General features: G+C 42.6%; 1 protein-coding gene across 1 annotated transcript in view; it reads right to left on the reverse strand.

The window, feature by feature from the left end:
• The window catches only part of plxna3 (plexin A3), a 101859-nt gene that overhangs the window by 57472 nt on the left and 26620 nt on the right, over nucleotides 1–17767 (reverse strand). The window contains exons 2-6 of the mRNA XM_061985497.2: nucleotides 12019–12412; nucleotides 11723–11913; nucleotides 9679–10226; nucleotides 9440–9604; nucleotides 9184–9366 (exon numbers count right to left, since the gene is read on the reverse strand). Coding sequence (XP_061841481.2) covers nucleotides 9184–9366; nucleotides 9440–9604; nucleotides 9679–10226; nucleotides 11723–11913; nucleotides 12019–12332 — 1401 coding nt within the window. The 5' untranslated portion in view covers nucleotides 12333–12412. The remainder of the gene's footprint in view (nucleotides 1–9183; nucleotides 9367–9439; nucleotides 9605–9678; nucleotides 10227–11722; nucleotides 11914–12018; nucleotides 12413–17767) is intronic.

Raw genomic sequence — 17767 nt, forward strand, 5'->3', positions numbered from 1 at the left:
TAAATGGTGTTATTGTTTGTGCTACGGCGCCATCTTTTGGACGAGTTTGCTCACTCCAGGTGTTGCTGGGTGATTGTGAATTCCTTCTAGCTGTTTAAGCTTTGAAACGGAAGTAGAAGTGCCGTTATGTCTTCTAATCGTCCATAGCATTTCTACTTGTATGGATTCTTCATTTATTACTCCAAGCAAGGTTTGTAAGTTTTACAATATAACTAAAACAATTATTACCTACTAAAATCTATCGTCTGGAAAATACAGCATGTAACTTAACTTTTTACATTTGTTATACATCAAAATATGCTGAAAATTTCATTGAATAAAAATGTGTGAGCAAAATGTGTGTGTTGAAAAATCCAGTAAAAATGTTTTTAATAAAAATTCAGTGCAGGAAAATTCAGTTTGAAAAAATATTTGTAAGTAAGATAAGTAAGATAAAAGTAAATTAAGACTAAAGCACCTTTGGCAGAACAAATGTGATTTAGTCCTAATATTTTTGAATTAGGAACTTTTAGAACATTTTTAAAAGTGTTTTTTTCACGCTGAATTGTTTTATACTGTGTTTTTGTTTTTTACATTGAATTTTTACAGACTGAATTTAAAACACTGTATTTTAACAAATTGCTATTTTAGACACATTTTGCACACACATTTTTATTCAATGAAATTGTCAGCAAAATTTGATGTAAAAAAATGATTTGTGTCTATAACAAAAGCTTTTGTTTGACACTGTATTTATGCAGCGGATTTTTTTGCGTTTGAAATTTTATTTTTTAACATCAACTTATGCTGAAAATGTCATTGAATACAAATTTGTGTTGAAACATTCAGTAAAACCTTTTTTTAATAAAAATTCAGTGCAGAAAATTCAGTTTGGAAATATTTATTGCATCAAAACTCGAGACTTCTAGTAAATTCAGACTAAAACTCATTTGGCAGAGCTGATGTGATTTAGTCTTAATTTTTTTTAAATTTTTCTGCACTGAATTATTTTACACCAATGTTTTTACACTGACTTTTTACACACTGCATTTTAAAACACTGTACTTTAAAAGCTCCCTACACATTTGTATTGAACTAAATTGTCAGCATAATTTGATGTAAAAAATGTCAGTGGAAAAAAAAAGCTTTTGCAATAAAGACACAAATTAACCTCCATACTATAAACACCAGCATCCCTTAGCGAGCTAGCATGATTATGTGCAGTGATATGACATACTCATCATGTATGAGGCTGTAGCAAAACCTAACAATTTACTGTGTGTGTGCGAGCAATAAATCTTCCTCTCACACACACAAGTTGTGTTAATTTCGTCCTCTTTGCTCGTTTTTCCTCTGTCCGTTTTCAAATCCATAAACAGTGTCCCCAAGAACACACAAACGCAGACATGCACACGCAGTCATAAAAGTGTGTGGTCTGAATGGAAAACTAAGCAATTCGTGCTGTGAGTGTGTGAGCGTGTGTGTGTGTGTGTGTGTGTGAGTGTGTGTGTGTGTGGTCAGTGGGCTGACACACCCTGTCTAAAAGTGAACACGGGAGGAAATACTAACTGTTGTGTGACTGCCACACGTTAGATAGCGCTACCCTGCTAATGCTGGCCTAGCGAGAAGGAAAGTCTTTGCAAGCTCGTCAAATCGCGCAAATGAATGTGATCGCCGTTGTCATGGAGACGATGGAGACGGCTGATGTTGATTCGCACAATTGTACAAGCAGTGTGTGTGTGTGTGTGTGTGTGTGGTCAACGCAGCGTGTCTCCTCTCTCCCCCGTGTTGTTTGTTTTGAAAAGATGAGCGCGCGCACACACACGCACACACACACACACACACACACACACACACACACACACACACACGCACAGACACACGCACAGACACACCCCGTCTGAGGCAATCAGCTGATAGTGGAGTAGAAGTGCCGTGACTAGTTTGGCATCGACTTCATGGACGCCATGACAGCCCGTCATGATGTCACATGACCAAGTGGCACGTTTGCGTACATACAGTAAAGCAGGGATATCCCAAGTGCTTTAAAAAGTTATTTTTTTATATAATACATTTTTTCCCACAAAACACAGTGGAACCTCGATTTACGCACCTCCACTATTCGCGAACTTAGCCCTGCCCCCCTTCTCTCTTCTCCGCATCAAGGCTCTGCCTAGAATAGGGGTGTCCCGATCCGATATTTGGATCGGATCGGCTGCCGATATTTGCCAAAAATTGCGTATCGGCAAGGCATGGGAAAATGCCGATCCAGATCCAGTTTAAAAAAAAACTCCGGTCCGTGTTTTTCAACGCACCGATTTAAATAATACATTCCACTTTTCTGTTGCGCCGTAATTTCCGTTCCGCATTTTCCAGCACACCTTCAACACATCCACAGGTCTGTGAATTCTCACGCAGTTGCTTTTAGCTGCTGGCATTACACGACAGGCTCTTCTCACTCTTTCCTGTGTCTCCCTCTCACAGACAGCAAGTGCACCTTCTTACACACGTCACATACGTCACATACGTATACGCCCTCCCCGAGCAGAGAGGTAGCAGCATGGCTAACGTTAGCTGTGATGCTAGCGTAGCCGTGCGAGCAACGCTCCCTCTAAGGTGCTCGCCTGTGCAATTGCGCACTGTTTAAGCGTCCTCTGCGCATAGCAAATCTATGCCACGCACAAAATCAAATAAAAAAATAAGCGCATAACAATTTTCGACACACTAGCACGACAGAGAAAACAGTTTTCGTCATCATTGATCAAATATTATAACGTCTGTCGACACGCTTATCTCCATTCGATGCCACACATCCACCCCATCAAAGTGCTGAAGCAAAAATTTCCACATCAACACCGTATGAAAAAATGTGTGATTTTTTTAGTTGTGATTTCCTTCTCTGCATGAAAGTTTAAAAGTAGCATATATTAATGCAGTATGAAGAAGAATGTTTTAATGTAGACATGCAAGCCTTGAAAGAACATTTTGAAAATCAAGACTACATTTCCTGCAAATGGGTGCATTTCTACCCTATATTTTAACTTTAGATTTATTCTCATATCAAACTCTTTTGGCTGTCTTTTTGACACTTACATCCGGCGCCCCCCTCCACACCCTGGATTATAAATAATGTAAATAATTCAATGTGATTATCTTGTGTGATGACTGTATTATGATGATAGTATATATCTGATAGTATATATCTGTATCATGAAGCAATTTAAGTGGACCCCGACTTAAACAAGTTGAAAAACTTATTGGGGTGTTACCATTTAGTGGTCAATTGTACAGAATATGTACTTCACTGTGCAACCTACTAATAAAAGTCTCAATCAAAACACATAGAATCATCATACTGCTGTGATTATATGCATCAAGTGTTCATTCAAGGCTAAGGCAAAATATCGAGATATATATTGTGTATCGCAATATGGCCTTAAAATATCGCAATATTAAAAAAAGGCCGTATCGCCCAGCCCTAGTTCAATGATGCCATTTCTGTTTGTCATGTATAATTTTGTCTATTTTGTGTTTATCCTTGAATAAACAGGTCCTTTTCTTGTTACCAACCATTGTGTATTATTCAAACTCCCCTAATTCAGCTGGCTAGTTGTTATCAAGAGTACTAAAACCCTTTTCAACATGATTCTGACAACTAAGTAGGCTAAATAACTCAACTTTAATACATGCTCGGATAGGCCAGTATCGGTCAGTATCGGTATCGGTCAGTATCGGTATCGGATCGGAAATGCAAAAACAATATCGGTATCGGATCGGAAGTGCAAAAACCTGGATCGGGACATCCCTAGCCTAGAATGTGTTCGCCTCCTGTTTTGGGGTGCATGCTAAAAACATTCGCCGCCAGCGAAGTAAAGAAATTCTGACAATTTTATTGATCATTGTCGCAACATGGTTGTTAATTTTTTGGAGTGTGTGTGTGTGCGCGTTGACAGTTGAGCTTGCCTTGTTGTTGTGTTGTTTTGATAATAAGGAGAGTGATAATCCATTACCCCTTTATTATGTTTGCATGATATACAGTCGTGGTCAAAAGTTTACATATACTTGTAAGGAACATAAGTTGAGTTTCCAATAATTACTACAAGTCTTATTTTTTTGTGATAGAGTGATTGGAGCACAAACTAGTTGGTCACAAAAAACTTTCATGAAGTTTGGTTCTTTTATGAATTTATAAACAAAGATGAGACCTTCTGGAGGAATATTCTGTGCTCAGATAAAACAAAATTTTAGTTGTTTGGCCACAATACCCAACATTAGGTTTGGAGGAGAAAAGGTGAGGCCTTTAATCCCAGGAACACCATTCCTACCGTCAAGCACCTACCGTCAAGCATGGTGGTAGTAGTATTATGCTCTGGGCCTGTTTTACTGCCAATGCAACTGGTGCCTTACAGAAAGTAAATGGGACAATGAAAAAGGAGGATTACTTCCAAATTCTTCAGGACAACCTCAAATCATCAGTCTGGAGGTTGGGTCTTGGGTGCAGTTGGGTTTTTCAACAGGACAATGACCCCAAATACACGTCAAAAGTGGTAAAGGGATGGCTAAATCAGGCTAGAATTAAGGTTTTAGAATGGCCTTCCCAAAGTCCTGACTTAAACGTGTGGACAATGCTGAAGAAACAAGTCCATGTCAGAAAACCAACAAATTTAGCTGAACTGCACCAATTTTGTCAAGAGGAGTGGTCAAAAATTCAACCAGAAGCTTGCCAGAAGCTTGTGGATTGCTACCAAAAGCACCTTATTGCAGTGAAACTTGCCAAGGGACATGTAAGCAAATATTAACATTGCTGTATGTATACTTTTGACCCAGCAGATGTGGTCACATTTTCAGTAGACCCATAATAAATTCATAAAAGAACCAAACTTCATGAATGTTTTTTGTGACCAACAAGTATGTGCTCCAATCACTCTATCACAAAAAATAAGAGTTGTAGAAATGATTGGAAACTCAAGACAGCCATGACATTATGTTCTCTACAAGTGTATGTAAACTTTTGATCACGACTGTACATTAGTGTCTTCAAAGTGTGCGTCCTTTTACTAAATATGGACTTTTTTTTAGGCTACGGCCAAAATACTCATGTTTACCATGTACTCTGCTTTACAATGCCAACTTTTCAATTTACAAACCATGTTCAAGAACCAATTGAGTTTGTAAATCGAGGTTCCACTGTACTATTAGATATGACACCAATGTGCTTTGTCAGCTATAACACATAGCTAACATGTTAGTGTAAAATCCGGACTATAAGCCGCTACTTTTTACCTACGCTCTGAACCCTGCGGCTAATTTATGGATTTTTCTTTGCTGGCAGCCTTAAAGCAAATTTTTTTTAATAAACACATGCAAAGACACTTAAATGGTGTGTTGTTTGTGCTATGGCGCCATCTTTTTGACGAGTTCGCTCGAAGCAGATGCTGCTGGGTGAATGCCGACAAGTGTATAAAGCCTTGAACCGGAAGTAGAAGTGCCGTTCTGTTTTCCAATCGTCCATAGCGTTTCTACCCGCGTGGATCCTTCACTCATCACTCCAAGTAATGTTAAGTTTTACAATGTAACTAAAACAATTCTTACTTACTAAACCATCCCATGTGTGTTTTCATGCATATTTGTACGATCTATCGTAATGAAGCTAGCGTCGTTAGCATGAGTTAATATGCTAACAAGTTTACAAGTGTCTGTGTTAGGATTGTCCCGATTCGATATTTGGATCGGATCGGCCGCCGATATTTGCCAAAAAATGCGTATCGGCAAGGCATGGGACAATGCAGATCCATATCCAGTTTAAAAAAAAATTCCGGTCCGTGTTTTCCAATGCACCGATTTAAATAATACATTCCACTGTTCTGATGCTCCCTAATTTCCCTTCCGCATTTTCCAGCACACCTTCAACACATCCACAGGTCTGTGTCCTAACCGTCCTAATCGGAAGCGGATGCCGGTTCATGGTTCCGAAAGGCGAGCGGAAGTTACCGGTAAAAATGTCAACTGTGTGGGATCCTTTTACCCTACAAAACGAAAAAGATGAAGAGGTGGAGTGCAAAACATGCCACAATAAAGTCAAGCGTGGTGGTAAAGTTGTAAGACATTTTAATACAACAAATCAGATCAAGCATTTAGCGAAATACCACCGTAAAGAATATGAAGAATTTCTAAAGAAAACTGACGAAAAGAAAAAGTAAGGTCCTACCCAACTAACTCTGACAGAAACGTTCGCGAAGCGTGACATACTGCCACTGAACAGTGCTAAAGCCCAGGGGATAACTAGAGTCATTGCCGAGGAAATAATTCTGGATGATGAGCCGTTATCTCTCGTGAGTAAAGTGGGCTTTCGACGCACCATCCAACACATCTCCCCATTATGCTCGGACTGCAGTCAGGGGGGGGAAAACAATTGAAGGGAGTGTGTAGATATATACGGTATATATATTTTTTAAGTTTACACTTGTTCAAGAGCAAGTATCGATGCTGACTTATAGACATTTTATCCCACTCAGGTTGTTGTTTGTGTGTTTTGCTTTTTTTTTATAATGTTTACAGCATTATTTGCACTTTATACTGTTCACTTTTTTACTGTTCAATGATGCCATTTCTGTTTGTCATGTATAATTTTGTCTATTTTGTGTTTACCCTTGAATAAACAGGTCAGTTTCTTGTTACCAACCATTGTGTATTATTCAAACTCACCTAATTCAGCTGGCTAGTTGTTATCAAGAGTACTAAAACCTTTTTCAACATGAATTTAACAACTAATTAGGCAAAAAAACTTTAAACTTTAATACATGCTTGGATAGGCCAGTATCGGCCAGTATCGGTATCGGATCGGAAGTGCAAAAACAACATCGGTATTGGATCGGAAGTGCAAAAACCTGGATCGGGACATCCCTAGTCCGTGTTAGTATTATTAACTTACAATGGCATTCTTTTTTTATTGTTTCAGTTTCACAAATTCCTCTGTAAATTCACCAAAACTTTACCATGGAGTTATTGAGTCTGTTTAGCTGATTGGAGAGCAGGCTTGCACAGCTAGTGGGTCCATGACGATGACTTCTGTTTTGTTTGATTAGCCGTTCTACTGCCGTGTTACAGACACCGTTTGGAAACAATTAAGGTATGTAAATAAACACTTACAGAATATTTCTGTGTAAATAACTAATTCCACAACATACTGTATATATCTGCGGCTTATAGTCTGGTGCGACTAATATAAGGAAAAATAATTTTTCTTCTAAAATTTAATGGGTGCGGCTTATAGACTGGTGCGGCTAATATATGGAGAAATGTTTTTTCTTCTAAAATTTTGTGGGTTCGGCTTATAGTCTGGTACGGCTAATATATGAAGCAATGTTTTTTCTTCAAAAATTTTGTGGGTGCGGCTTATAGTCTGGTGCAGCTAATAATATATGGAAACATGTTTTTTCCTCTCAAATTTAGTCGGTGCGGCTTATAGTCTGGTGTGGCTAATATATAGAGAAATGTTTTTTCTTCTAAAATTTGGTGGGTGCGGCTTATAGTCTGGTGGGGCTAATATGTGAAAACATGTTTTTCCTCCTAAAATTTAGTCGGTGCGGCTTATAGTCTGGTGTGGCTAATGTAAGGAAAATAATGTTTTCTTCTAAAATGTGTATGCGCCTTGTAGTCTGGTGCTGCTAATATATGGAATAATGTTTTTCCCTCAAAAATTTAGTGGGTGCGGCTTATAGTCCGGTGCGGCTTATACAAACCCCGTTTCCATATGAGTTGGGAAATTGTGCTAGATGTAAATATAAACGGAATACAATGATTTGCAAATCCTTTTCAACCCATATTCAATTGAATGCACTACAAAGACAACATATTTGATGTTCAAACTCATAAACTTTTTTTTTTTTTTGCAAATAATAATTAACTTAGAATTTCATGGCTACAACACGTGCCAAAGTAGTTGGGAAAGGGCATGTTCACCACTGTGCTACATCACCTTTTCTTTTAACAACACTCAATAAACGATTGGGAACTGAGGAAACTAATTGTTGAAGCTTTGAAAGTGGAATTCTTTCCCATTCTTGTTTTATGTAGAGCTTCAGTCGTTCAACAGTCCGGGGTCTCCGCTGTCGTATTTTACGCTTCATAATGCGCCACACATTTTCGACGGGAGACAGGTCTGGACTGCAGGCAGGCCAGGAAAGTACCCGCACTCTTTTTTTACAAGCTGTTGTAACACGTGCTGAATGTGGCTTGGCATTGTCTTGCTGAAATAAGCAGGGGCGTCCATTAAAAAGACGGCGCTTAGATGGCAGCATATGTTGTTCCAAAACCTGTATGTAACTTTAAGCATTAATGGTGCCTTCACAGATGTGTAAGTTACCCATGCCTTGGGCACTAATGCACCCCCATACCATCACAGATGCTGGCTTTTCAACTTTGCGTCGATAACAGTCTGGATAGTTCGCTTCCCCTTTGGTCCGAATGACACAATGTCGAATATTTCCAAAAACAATTTGAAATGTGGACTCGTCAGACCACAGAACACTTTTCCACTTTGCATGAGTCCATCTTACATGATTTCGGGCCCAGAGAAGCTGGCGGCATTTCTGGATGTTGTTGATAAATGGCTTTCGCTTTGCATAGTAGAGCTTTAACTTGCATTTACAGATGTAGCGACGAACTGTATTTAGTGACAGTGGATTTCACACCTGTGGGATGTTCTAAATAAGTTTTTGATGAGCATTCCTCAACTTTATCAGTATTTATTGCCACCTTTCCCAACTTCTTTGTCACGTGTTGCTGGCACAAAAATTCTAAAGTTAATGATTATTTGCAAAAAAAGAAAAAAGTTTATCAGTTTGAACATCAAATATGTTGTCTTTGTAGCATATTCAACTGAATATGGGTGGAAAATGATTTGCAAATAATTGTATTCCGTTTATATTTACATCTAACACAACTTCCCAACTCTCAGGGTTTGTATACGGAAACATATTTTTTTCCCTAAAATGTAGTGGGTGCGGCTTATATGCCGGTGCGCTCTATAGTCCGGAAAATACAGTAGTTCAGCTAGCTTGGCATGTATTGAGCTCCACTGCATTTCTTCTAGTGTGACCTCTCTCTGTATGCGAGCCCTCTGGGAAGAAGTCCAATGCAGAGGTCAATGTTCAAGCGTGTCAAACACTAATAATAATCATCAATCTTCCTCAGAGCTCTTACCTTCTTCAGTTGACCACTGCGTGTCCCCACGAAAACCACCGTGTGCTCGCCGTACGTGTACGCCGCCACTGCGCCCATGCCCTCAGTGCGGTCCTCAAACAGCGGGCTGCCCTCGATGACTCGCAGACCGCCCAGCGGCTGATTCAACACCAGGCCGCAGAAGTCGTCTCCGATCTGCTTGGGCTGTTAAGACGGCGAGTGAGCGACTGGCGCCGCGGGCCCTTTAAGGGACGGCTGCAGGCAAAGGCCGACTGACCGTGTGGATGCAGGGCAGCTCCTTGTTGAGTAACCACGGCAACGAGAGCCGCCCCTCGCCGCGGTAGCAGGAGCGTATCCTCTCCCTCATGGCCAGGTTGATGTCGTGCAGCGTGAACAGGCACAGCAGCGTCTCTCTGGGCGGGTTGGAGCGGTTCTTCTGACCCTAGAGAAGACACCAGCCAGGCCTGGTGAGAGCGGCCATCTTTGGAGGACACAGGGAGGTCACAGGTCACTCACCTGGGAAAAGATGACGAACAAGACGTCGTCCTCCTCCGACAGGCCGAGCGCCTGAGCCAGACGTCGTCCGGGTTTCTGCTTGTAGGCGGCCTGGACCAGTCGGTATTCCACGCCGTCCTTGGTGCACCCCAGAGGGAACTCCACGTAGGAGTAGAACTCAGTGTCGTCGGAGCACATCCTCACAATCTTGGAGGTGAAGAACTTCTCCCCGCCGGCGTCCATCTGCGTCAGCTGCGTGTCCAGCTGCAGTGTCAGGAAGTACACGTAGGTGCGGCTGGAGAAGCCGTAGACGTAGTAGATGTCGAAGGCCGGGTAGAGGGACAGCGTGTCAGACGGGATTTTGATCTGCGAGGACACAAACTCGTCCTGGTAGACCAGCGAGAACATGTTGACGCTCTCCTCGTCGGCCACCAGCTTCCTGCTGGACAGCGTGGGGAAGTACTCTGACTTTCCGTCGATGGCGGCGCCAATGAAGAGGCGGCTGTCGCCCCTCGCTGCCTTCTTCCTCTTGGGGTCGCTCGTCCAGTCGTCCTCGCCAACGACCACGCCTGCGGGGGTGAGACTTAGGTGACCGCGGTGATGACAGACCCACACCTCAGAGTCAAGTGGCCTGGGCTCTTGGACTTCGCACACTTACACTTATACTTACACTTAGCATTTTGTACAAAGTGCACATAGTTAAGTGTATGCCCTGGCGTTTGTAGTGTTTCACTTAGAGCACTTACATACTTACACTTAGCATTTTGTACAAAGTGCATATATTTAAGTGTACGCCCTGGAGTTAGTAGTGTTTCATTTCACACGCTTTCGTACTTACACTCAGCAATTTGTACAAAGTGTACACAGTGCATATATTTAAGTGCACGCACTGGCGTTAGTAGTGTTTCACATTGCGGTCTTACACTCAGCATTTTGTACAAAGTGCACATTATATTAAAGTGTACGCCCTGGCGTTAGTAGGGTTTCACTTTGCACACTTACATAATTACAATTAGCATTTTGTACAAAGTGTACATAGGACAAATGTTTAAGTGTATGCCCTGGCATTAGTAGTTTTTCACTTTGCGCACTTACATACTAACACTTAGCATTTTGTACAAAGTGTACATAGTACAAATGTTTAAGTGTTCACCCTGGCGTTAATAGTAATTAATCACTTACATACTTACACTTAGCATTTTGTACATAGTACAAATGTTTACCGTAAATGTTTAAACAACTAGCATTTTTTACAAAGTGTAAATCATATTTAAGTGTACGCCCTGGCATTAGTAGTGTTTCACATGTAAAAAATAAATCACTTAACATTTTGTACACGTGTACTATGTACACATTGTACACATTTCCAAGTGTACACCCTTACGTCAGTGTTTCACTTTGCGCACTTACACACTTACACTCAGAGTTTTGTACAAAATGTACACTGTACACATTTTTAAGTGTACGCCCTGGCCTTCGTAGTGTTTTACTTCGTGCACTTCCATACCGTATTTTTCGGACTATAAGTCGCAGTTTTTTTCATAGTTTGGCCGGACTCCAGTGCGACTTATATATGTTTTTTTCCTTTTTTATTATGCATTTTTGGCAGGTGCGACTTATACTCCGAAAAGTACGGTACTTACATTTAACTTTTTGTACAACGTGTACATAATGCACATTTTCAAGTGTACACCCTGGTGCTCGTAGTGTTTCACTTTGCACATTTACATACTTATACTTAACATTTTGTACAAATTGTACATAGTACACATATTTAAGTGTACGGCCTGGCATTAGTTGAATTCGTTAGCATTAGAACATTTCAGTTCGCGCACTTTCGTACACTCAACATTTAGTGTACCTGTCAGTGTGAATGCACCCAAGTGTAAGGTTGCGTCTCAAATTGCACACTTCCATAATTACTCTTAACATTTTGAGTACATAAGTGCATTGACACCGGCATGTACCAGGCAGGGCGGGTATGGGAGTGTGCAAGTACCGCTCCGGCCCACTGGAAGTGCGCGACTTGAGACACGGCCATGTTGACATGGGAAGCCCCGCCTACCTGCCATCCCGTCAGCCTCTCTGGCGCCAGACAGGTAGTGCTCCTTGCGGTGGTGAGGTTCCCCCAGTTTGAAGAGGTCCTCCAGTCGGAGGAACTGGCAGACGCCCTGCCAGATGGAGCCGCACGCCACCAGTCGGTTGCCCGTGTAGTCCACCAGAAGGAGCTTGTTCACGTTGTCCAGCGACTCCAGGCTGACCCAACACACACACACACACACACACACACACACACACACACACACGGTAAGAAGACAAGACAGCGGAGACCGCCAGGAGAGACCACCATGCGAGACGGACCGGTGAGCGCAGGCCCTGACGCTGGGCGGGGGGTAACACTTGGCGTTGTCCTCCACCGGTCCGGTCATGTGACTCCTCATCTCGGTCAGGTTGGCCGACAGTTTGAGCACGCGGTTGACGGCTCCGACAAAGACCTCGCCCGTCCTCTTGTGGACGGTCAGGTGGGTGAGGGAGGCGTCAAACACCTGGTACGCCACCCTGCCACCCGCCGCCACCAGGGGGGGAGGAGGCGCCGCCGGAGCAGAGCGGAGGGGGGAGGGGAGCAGGAGGAGCGAGACTGAGGAGAGCAGGAGGTGGAGAGGAGAGGAGAACATGGCGGGAAGCGGTGGAGGGAAGGAGAGAAGAGGAAAGAGGAGCAGTCCACGGGTGGATGAAGCGTGTCAGCAGGTCATGACTGTCAAAAAAGAAGATGGCTGCCATTAGTCAATTGTGTTTTCACAACAATGAACACCAGCATTTATCTAGAAACCTTTCATGAAATCTGTTGAATATTATTAGAATTCCTGAGTTATTGACATACAGTGAAAACTCCATTTACAAAGTCAGGCAAAAAGCAGGCGGAGCCCTCCATGTCAATTGCTGCACAGCACACTACTACCGTGAATCCCTACATTTTTCCTACGCTTTGAACCCTGCGGCTTACACAACGGTGTGGCTGGTTAATGGATTTTTTTCCCGCTGAGAACCCATAAAGCAAATAGTTTTCATGAAACACAGGCAAAGACACTGAAAAGGTGTGTTATTGTTTGAGCTATGGCGCCATCTTGAATGTGAATTCTTGCGGTTTAAAGCTTTGAACCGGAAGTAGAGTGCCGTTCCGTCTTCTAGCCGTCCATAGCGTTTCGACTCGTATGGATTCTTCATTCATCACTCCAAGCAACGTTTGTAAGTTTTACAATTTAATTAAAACAATACGTACTTGCTAAACCGTTCCATGTCTGATGTCAGGAGTGTTTTCATGCATATTTACACGTGCTATCGTAATGTAATGAAACTAGCGTCACTAGCTTTAGCTAATATGCTAATCCTTTTACATGAGTCTGTGTTAGTATTATTAACTTACAATGGCATTATGTTTTTACTGTTTCAGGATTTTTATTTGCTGACGGCCTTAAAGCAAATAGTTTTTAAAAAACACGTGCAAAGACACTTAAATATTGTGTTGTTGTGCTATGGCGCCATCTTTTGGACGGGTTCGCTCAATGCAGGTGCTGCTGGGTGAATGCCGACAAGCGTTTCCTGCTGTTTAACGCTTTGAACCGGAAGTAAAAGTGATGTTCTGTTTTCTAATCGTCCATAGCGTTTCTATTCGTGTGGATTCTTCACTCATCACTTCAAGCAACGTTTGTAAGTTTTACAATACAACTAAAACAATTCTTACTTACTAAACTGTCCGACGTGTGATGTCTGTAGGAGTGTTTTCATGCATATTTGTACGTGCTATCCGTAAGCGAGCGACGCTAGCATTAGCTAATGTGCTAACACTTTTACATGAGTCTGTGTTAGTATTATTAACTTACAATGGCATTATTTTTACTCTTTCAGTTTCACAAATTCCGCAGAAAAATCACCAAAACGTCATCGGGGAGTTACTGAGTCTGTTTAGCTGATTGAAGAGCTAGCTTGCGCAGCTAGTGGGTCCATGACAATGACTTCTGTTTTGTTTGACCAGCCGTTTTACTGCCATTTTACAGACACCATTTGGAAACAAATAAGGTATGTAAATAAACATTTACGGAATATTTCTTTGTAAATAACTCATTGCACAACGTATATATCTGCGGCTTATAGTCCGGGGTGGATAATGTATGCAAAAATATTGCTTCCTCTGAAAATTTAGTGGGTGCAGTTTATAGACCGGTGCGCTTTATAGTCCAGTTAATACCGTAAGTTGGTAAATCAGGGTTCCACTTTATATCGATTAGCACAGCAGACGGGAATGAAACCAACAGCGCCTCTGCTGGCTGCAGCCAAGTAGCACTTCAAGACTTGAAGAATCCACAATCAATCGTCATTGATCACTTGCCTCACCTCAACTAATGTCTGCTCCGCTACCACGGTAACCACCCCCATCGCCATCACACGCAAGCGATGAGTTTGTGTCCTACTCGGTAAACAATGAGTCTTTGCTGTGTGTTTATTGGAGCTTGTGATTTTTAAAGGGGGGGTCAAAAAGGGTCAACATGGCAGATTAAAAGAGACAATATTGTATCTTTCCTGACTTTCTCAGACCCTCACTAGCTAGGAGGGACTCTGTCTCACAGCTGGACTGGGGACACCTCGGTATCCCCCACCTGGGAAGGGTCCTACTTCCCCTCATGTCCTCACTATGTTTTCAAAGGTTGGCTGTATGTGCGCAAGATGATGGATGGTCAAGTGAAACTGAAGAGCACTTCAAGGAAACACACACACACACACACACACACACACACACACACACACACACACACACACACACGTCCATCTGTCGACCCCTCCCCTCTGTCGGGCCCCCTTAGCTCAGCAGGCTAATTAGCTAATGTGCTGATCTTTCACTGCTTCTTTGCAGAGTGTGTACGTGTGTGTGTACGTGTGTGTGTGTGTGTGCGTGCGCGGTCACGGCCACTGCTGAAGTAAAACTTTATTAGTGCGACTCGGTGGATGGCGTCTCATTAGCCGCTAATCATCAAGATTGCAATGGAAGTCAACACGTGCGACGCTGACACATGCTACGTGCGCAAATGCTAACTATCAAGTGTCCGAAGTCTGCCAGCTTTTTTTTTTTTTTCCATGCGGGCCGCATCAAACATCAACGAAGGATCAGGGTCACTCTAAAAAAAATACAAACGGGAAAAAAAAAATTACAAGATGTTTTTAGAAAAATGTTATCAAGTAAGAAAACATAAATGGAGATGGTGTTTTTATGCTACTTTAGCTGTCTGGCAAAACTTACTGACTTTTTTGTGTCCTATAAACACAACAAAAAAAACATTTGAAAGTCACCAAATGACAAAGGTTTGGACACCAAAAGAGTTAGCAAAGCAATTAGCGTAGGAGCTCGGAGGATGGCTTCTTTGTTAAAGTACTAAAGTACGAGGTGTGGCGAAATTATTCTCTGCATTTAACCCATCACCCTTGATCACCCCCTGGGAGGTGAAGGGAGCAGTGAGCAGCAGCGGTGGCCGCGCCCGGGAATCATTTTTGGTGATTTAACCCCCAATTCCAACCCTTGATGCTGAGTGCCAAGCAGGGAGGTCGTCGTCGGCATCCTTCCGTAGAGGGAGACGATGGGGTAGATCCAAAAAGGGGGTGGGGGTCTCACTGGGATGGTCCCTCCCACGGACGGAGATGGCCCTGGGCACCTGTTTCCTTCGCCAACCGGTATCTGCTGTTGTGACCTCTCCAGTGGACCTCTCCAGTCGATCTACATGGCCTAGGCATGGAACTATGGAGGGTAAGCTATTGGCCAGCAAGCACCCCCTATCCGCATGGCTGGTGGATCCAAGGGAGCGACGAGTGTCGATACAACTTGGCACCAGCGACGCCGCAGGAGTTGCCGGAATAACGCTACAACATCAAACCGCCTTCAGGACTTCGGCTCCTGATTTTCTGTCGGGTTTTCTCCCTTAGCCTTACCCTCAAGTGGGTTGACCGCAAGGCAGCGGTGGTTTTGAAATTGGAGATTTCCTTCTCCTAGATGGGCTGCCTTACCACGTTTACGAGCCCTATCTGCCCGAATGCGGCAGGTAGCACGGGGGTACATCTTACCCGTGGCGGTATAAGCCCGACCTGACTATAAGCAAGGGGGTAATGGGTCCCATTTTTATAGTCTTTGGTATGACTCGGCCGGGGCTTGAACTCGCAACCTACCGATCTTAGGGCAGACACTCTAACCACTAGGCCACTGAGTAGGTGGCCTAGTGGTTTGATTTGTGACCTCATTTTCTTGTTCTTGGTGTGAATTAGCCTGCTAGCGGCTTTGCGAGCCAGGAAGCACACGTTCCATGTGATTGGTCAATAGGAAAAGGAGAGGGCGGGGACACAAAGACACCTGATGAGCTACACCGAGCAGTAGTGAGTGTCACGACCAGATTGGTCTATCCATCCATCCATCCATTTATACCGCTTATTCCTTTCGGGGTTGCGGGGTACGCTGGAGCCTATCTCAGCTACAATCGGGCGGAAGGCGGTTGGTCTGCACATGTGCAAAGACAACATCCCTTCCTGTCAACTTATTTTTTTCCGGAAATTACATTCGTGCAGGCCGTCACTATTGCAATGGTTTCCCTTTTATTGTCATCTTTATTCGCATAAAAATGTCATATAAACGATTACAAACAAAACAAATGTTACTTAAGAATACAGCATTTGTTTAGAAAACGCACATATCTGTACAGAAACTTGAACAATCAATCTCTTTTACTGCTTTATTTACCGTTAATTCCAGACTACAAGCCGCTACTTTTTCCCGACGCTTTGAACCATGCGGCTTATAAAACGGTGCGGCTAATTTACGATTTTTTTCCCCGCTGACGGCCACAATGCAAATAGTTAAAAAAAACAAAAAACAAGCTAGGACATTGAAATGGTGTTATTGTTTGTGCTATGTTGCCAGCTACCATGACCACTCCCGAACTGTGAACCATCACTGTAGACACTTTTCACCTTTGATCACTAAAGACACTTTAACTGCTGCTGTGAACAAATGTCACCTCCATATTTATACTGTTGACTGTCAATCAGAATGTGCAATAATGTTATGTTACTTACAGTGCCTTGTATATACATTTTTATTTTTATTTTTTACTTTTTAGCTAAGTACCGTGTGACTTGTTGAAGGGTGGACTAGCAAAGTAAGATTTTCATTGCACGGCAAACTGTCTGTTTAACTGTGCATATGACAATAAACAATCTTGAATCTTGAATTTTGGACGAGTTCGCTCATTGCAGGTGCTGCAGTGCCCTTCTGTTTAGACGGAAGCACAAGTGTCATTCCGTCTTCTCGCCGTCCATAGCATTTCTACTCGCACGGATTTTTCATTCATCACTCCAAGCAACGTTTGTAAGTTTTACAATACAACTAAAACAATTCATACTAAATAAACCTGCCCATGTGTGATGTCTGTAGAAGTGTTTTCATGCATATTTGTACACGCTATTGTAATGTGATGAAGTTAAAGTTAAAGTCCCAATGATTGTCACTCACACACTAGGTGTGGCGAGATTATTCTCTGCATTTGACCCATCACCCTTGATCACCCCCTGGGAGGTGAGGGGAGCAGTGGGCAGCAGCGATGGCCCCGCCCGGGAATCATTTTTGGTGATTTAACCCCCAATTCCAAACCTTGATGCTGAGTGCCAAGCAGGGAGGTAATGGGTAGCTAGCGTCATTTGCAATAGCTAATATGCTGACACGTTTACATTAGTCTGTGTTAGTTTTATTAACTTACAATGGTATTCTTTTTACTGTTTCAGTTTCACAAATTCCTCAGTAAACCAAAACGTCACCGTGGAGTTACTGAGTCTGTTTAGCTGATTGGAGAGCTAGCTTGTGCAGCTAGAGGGTCCATGACGATGACTTATGTTTTGTTTGAGCAGCCGTTTTACTGCCGTGTTACAGACACCGTTTGAAACAATTAAAGCATGTGAAGAAACGTTGACAATTTTTTGTGTGTAAATAACTCATTTCACAATATATATATCTGCGGCTTCAAGTCTGGTGCGGCAAATATATGGAAATTTATTTTTTTTCTTCTAAAATGTTGTGGGT

This window comes from Nerophis lumbriciformis, linkage group LG23 (assembly GCF_033978685.3).
Source record: "Nerophis lumbriciformis linkage group LG23, RoL_Nlum_v2.1, whole genome shotgun sequence".
NCBI lineage: Eukaryota > Metazoa > Chordata > Actinopteri > Syngnathiformes > Syngnathidae > Nerophis > Nerophis lumbriciformis.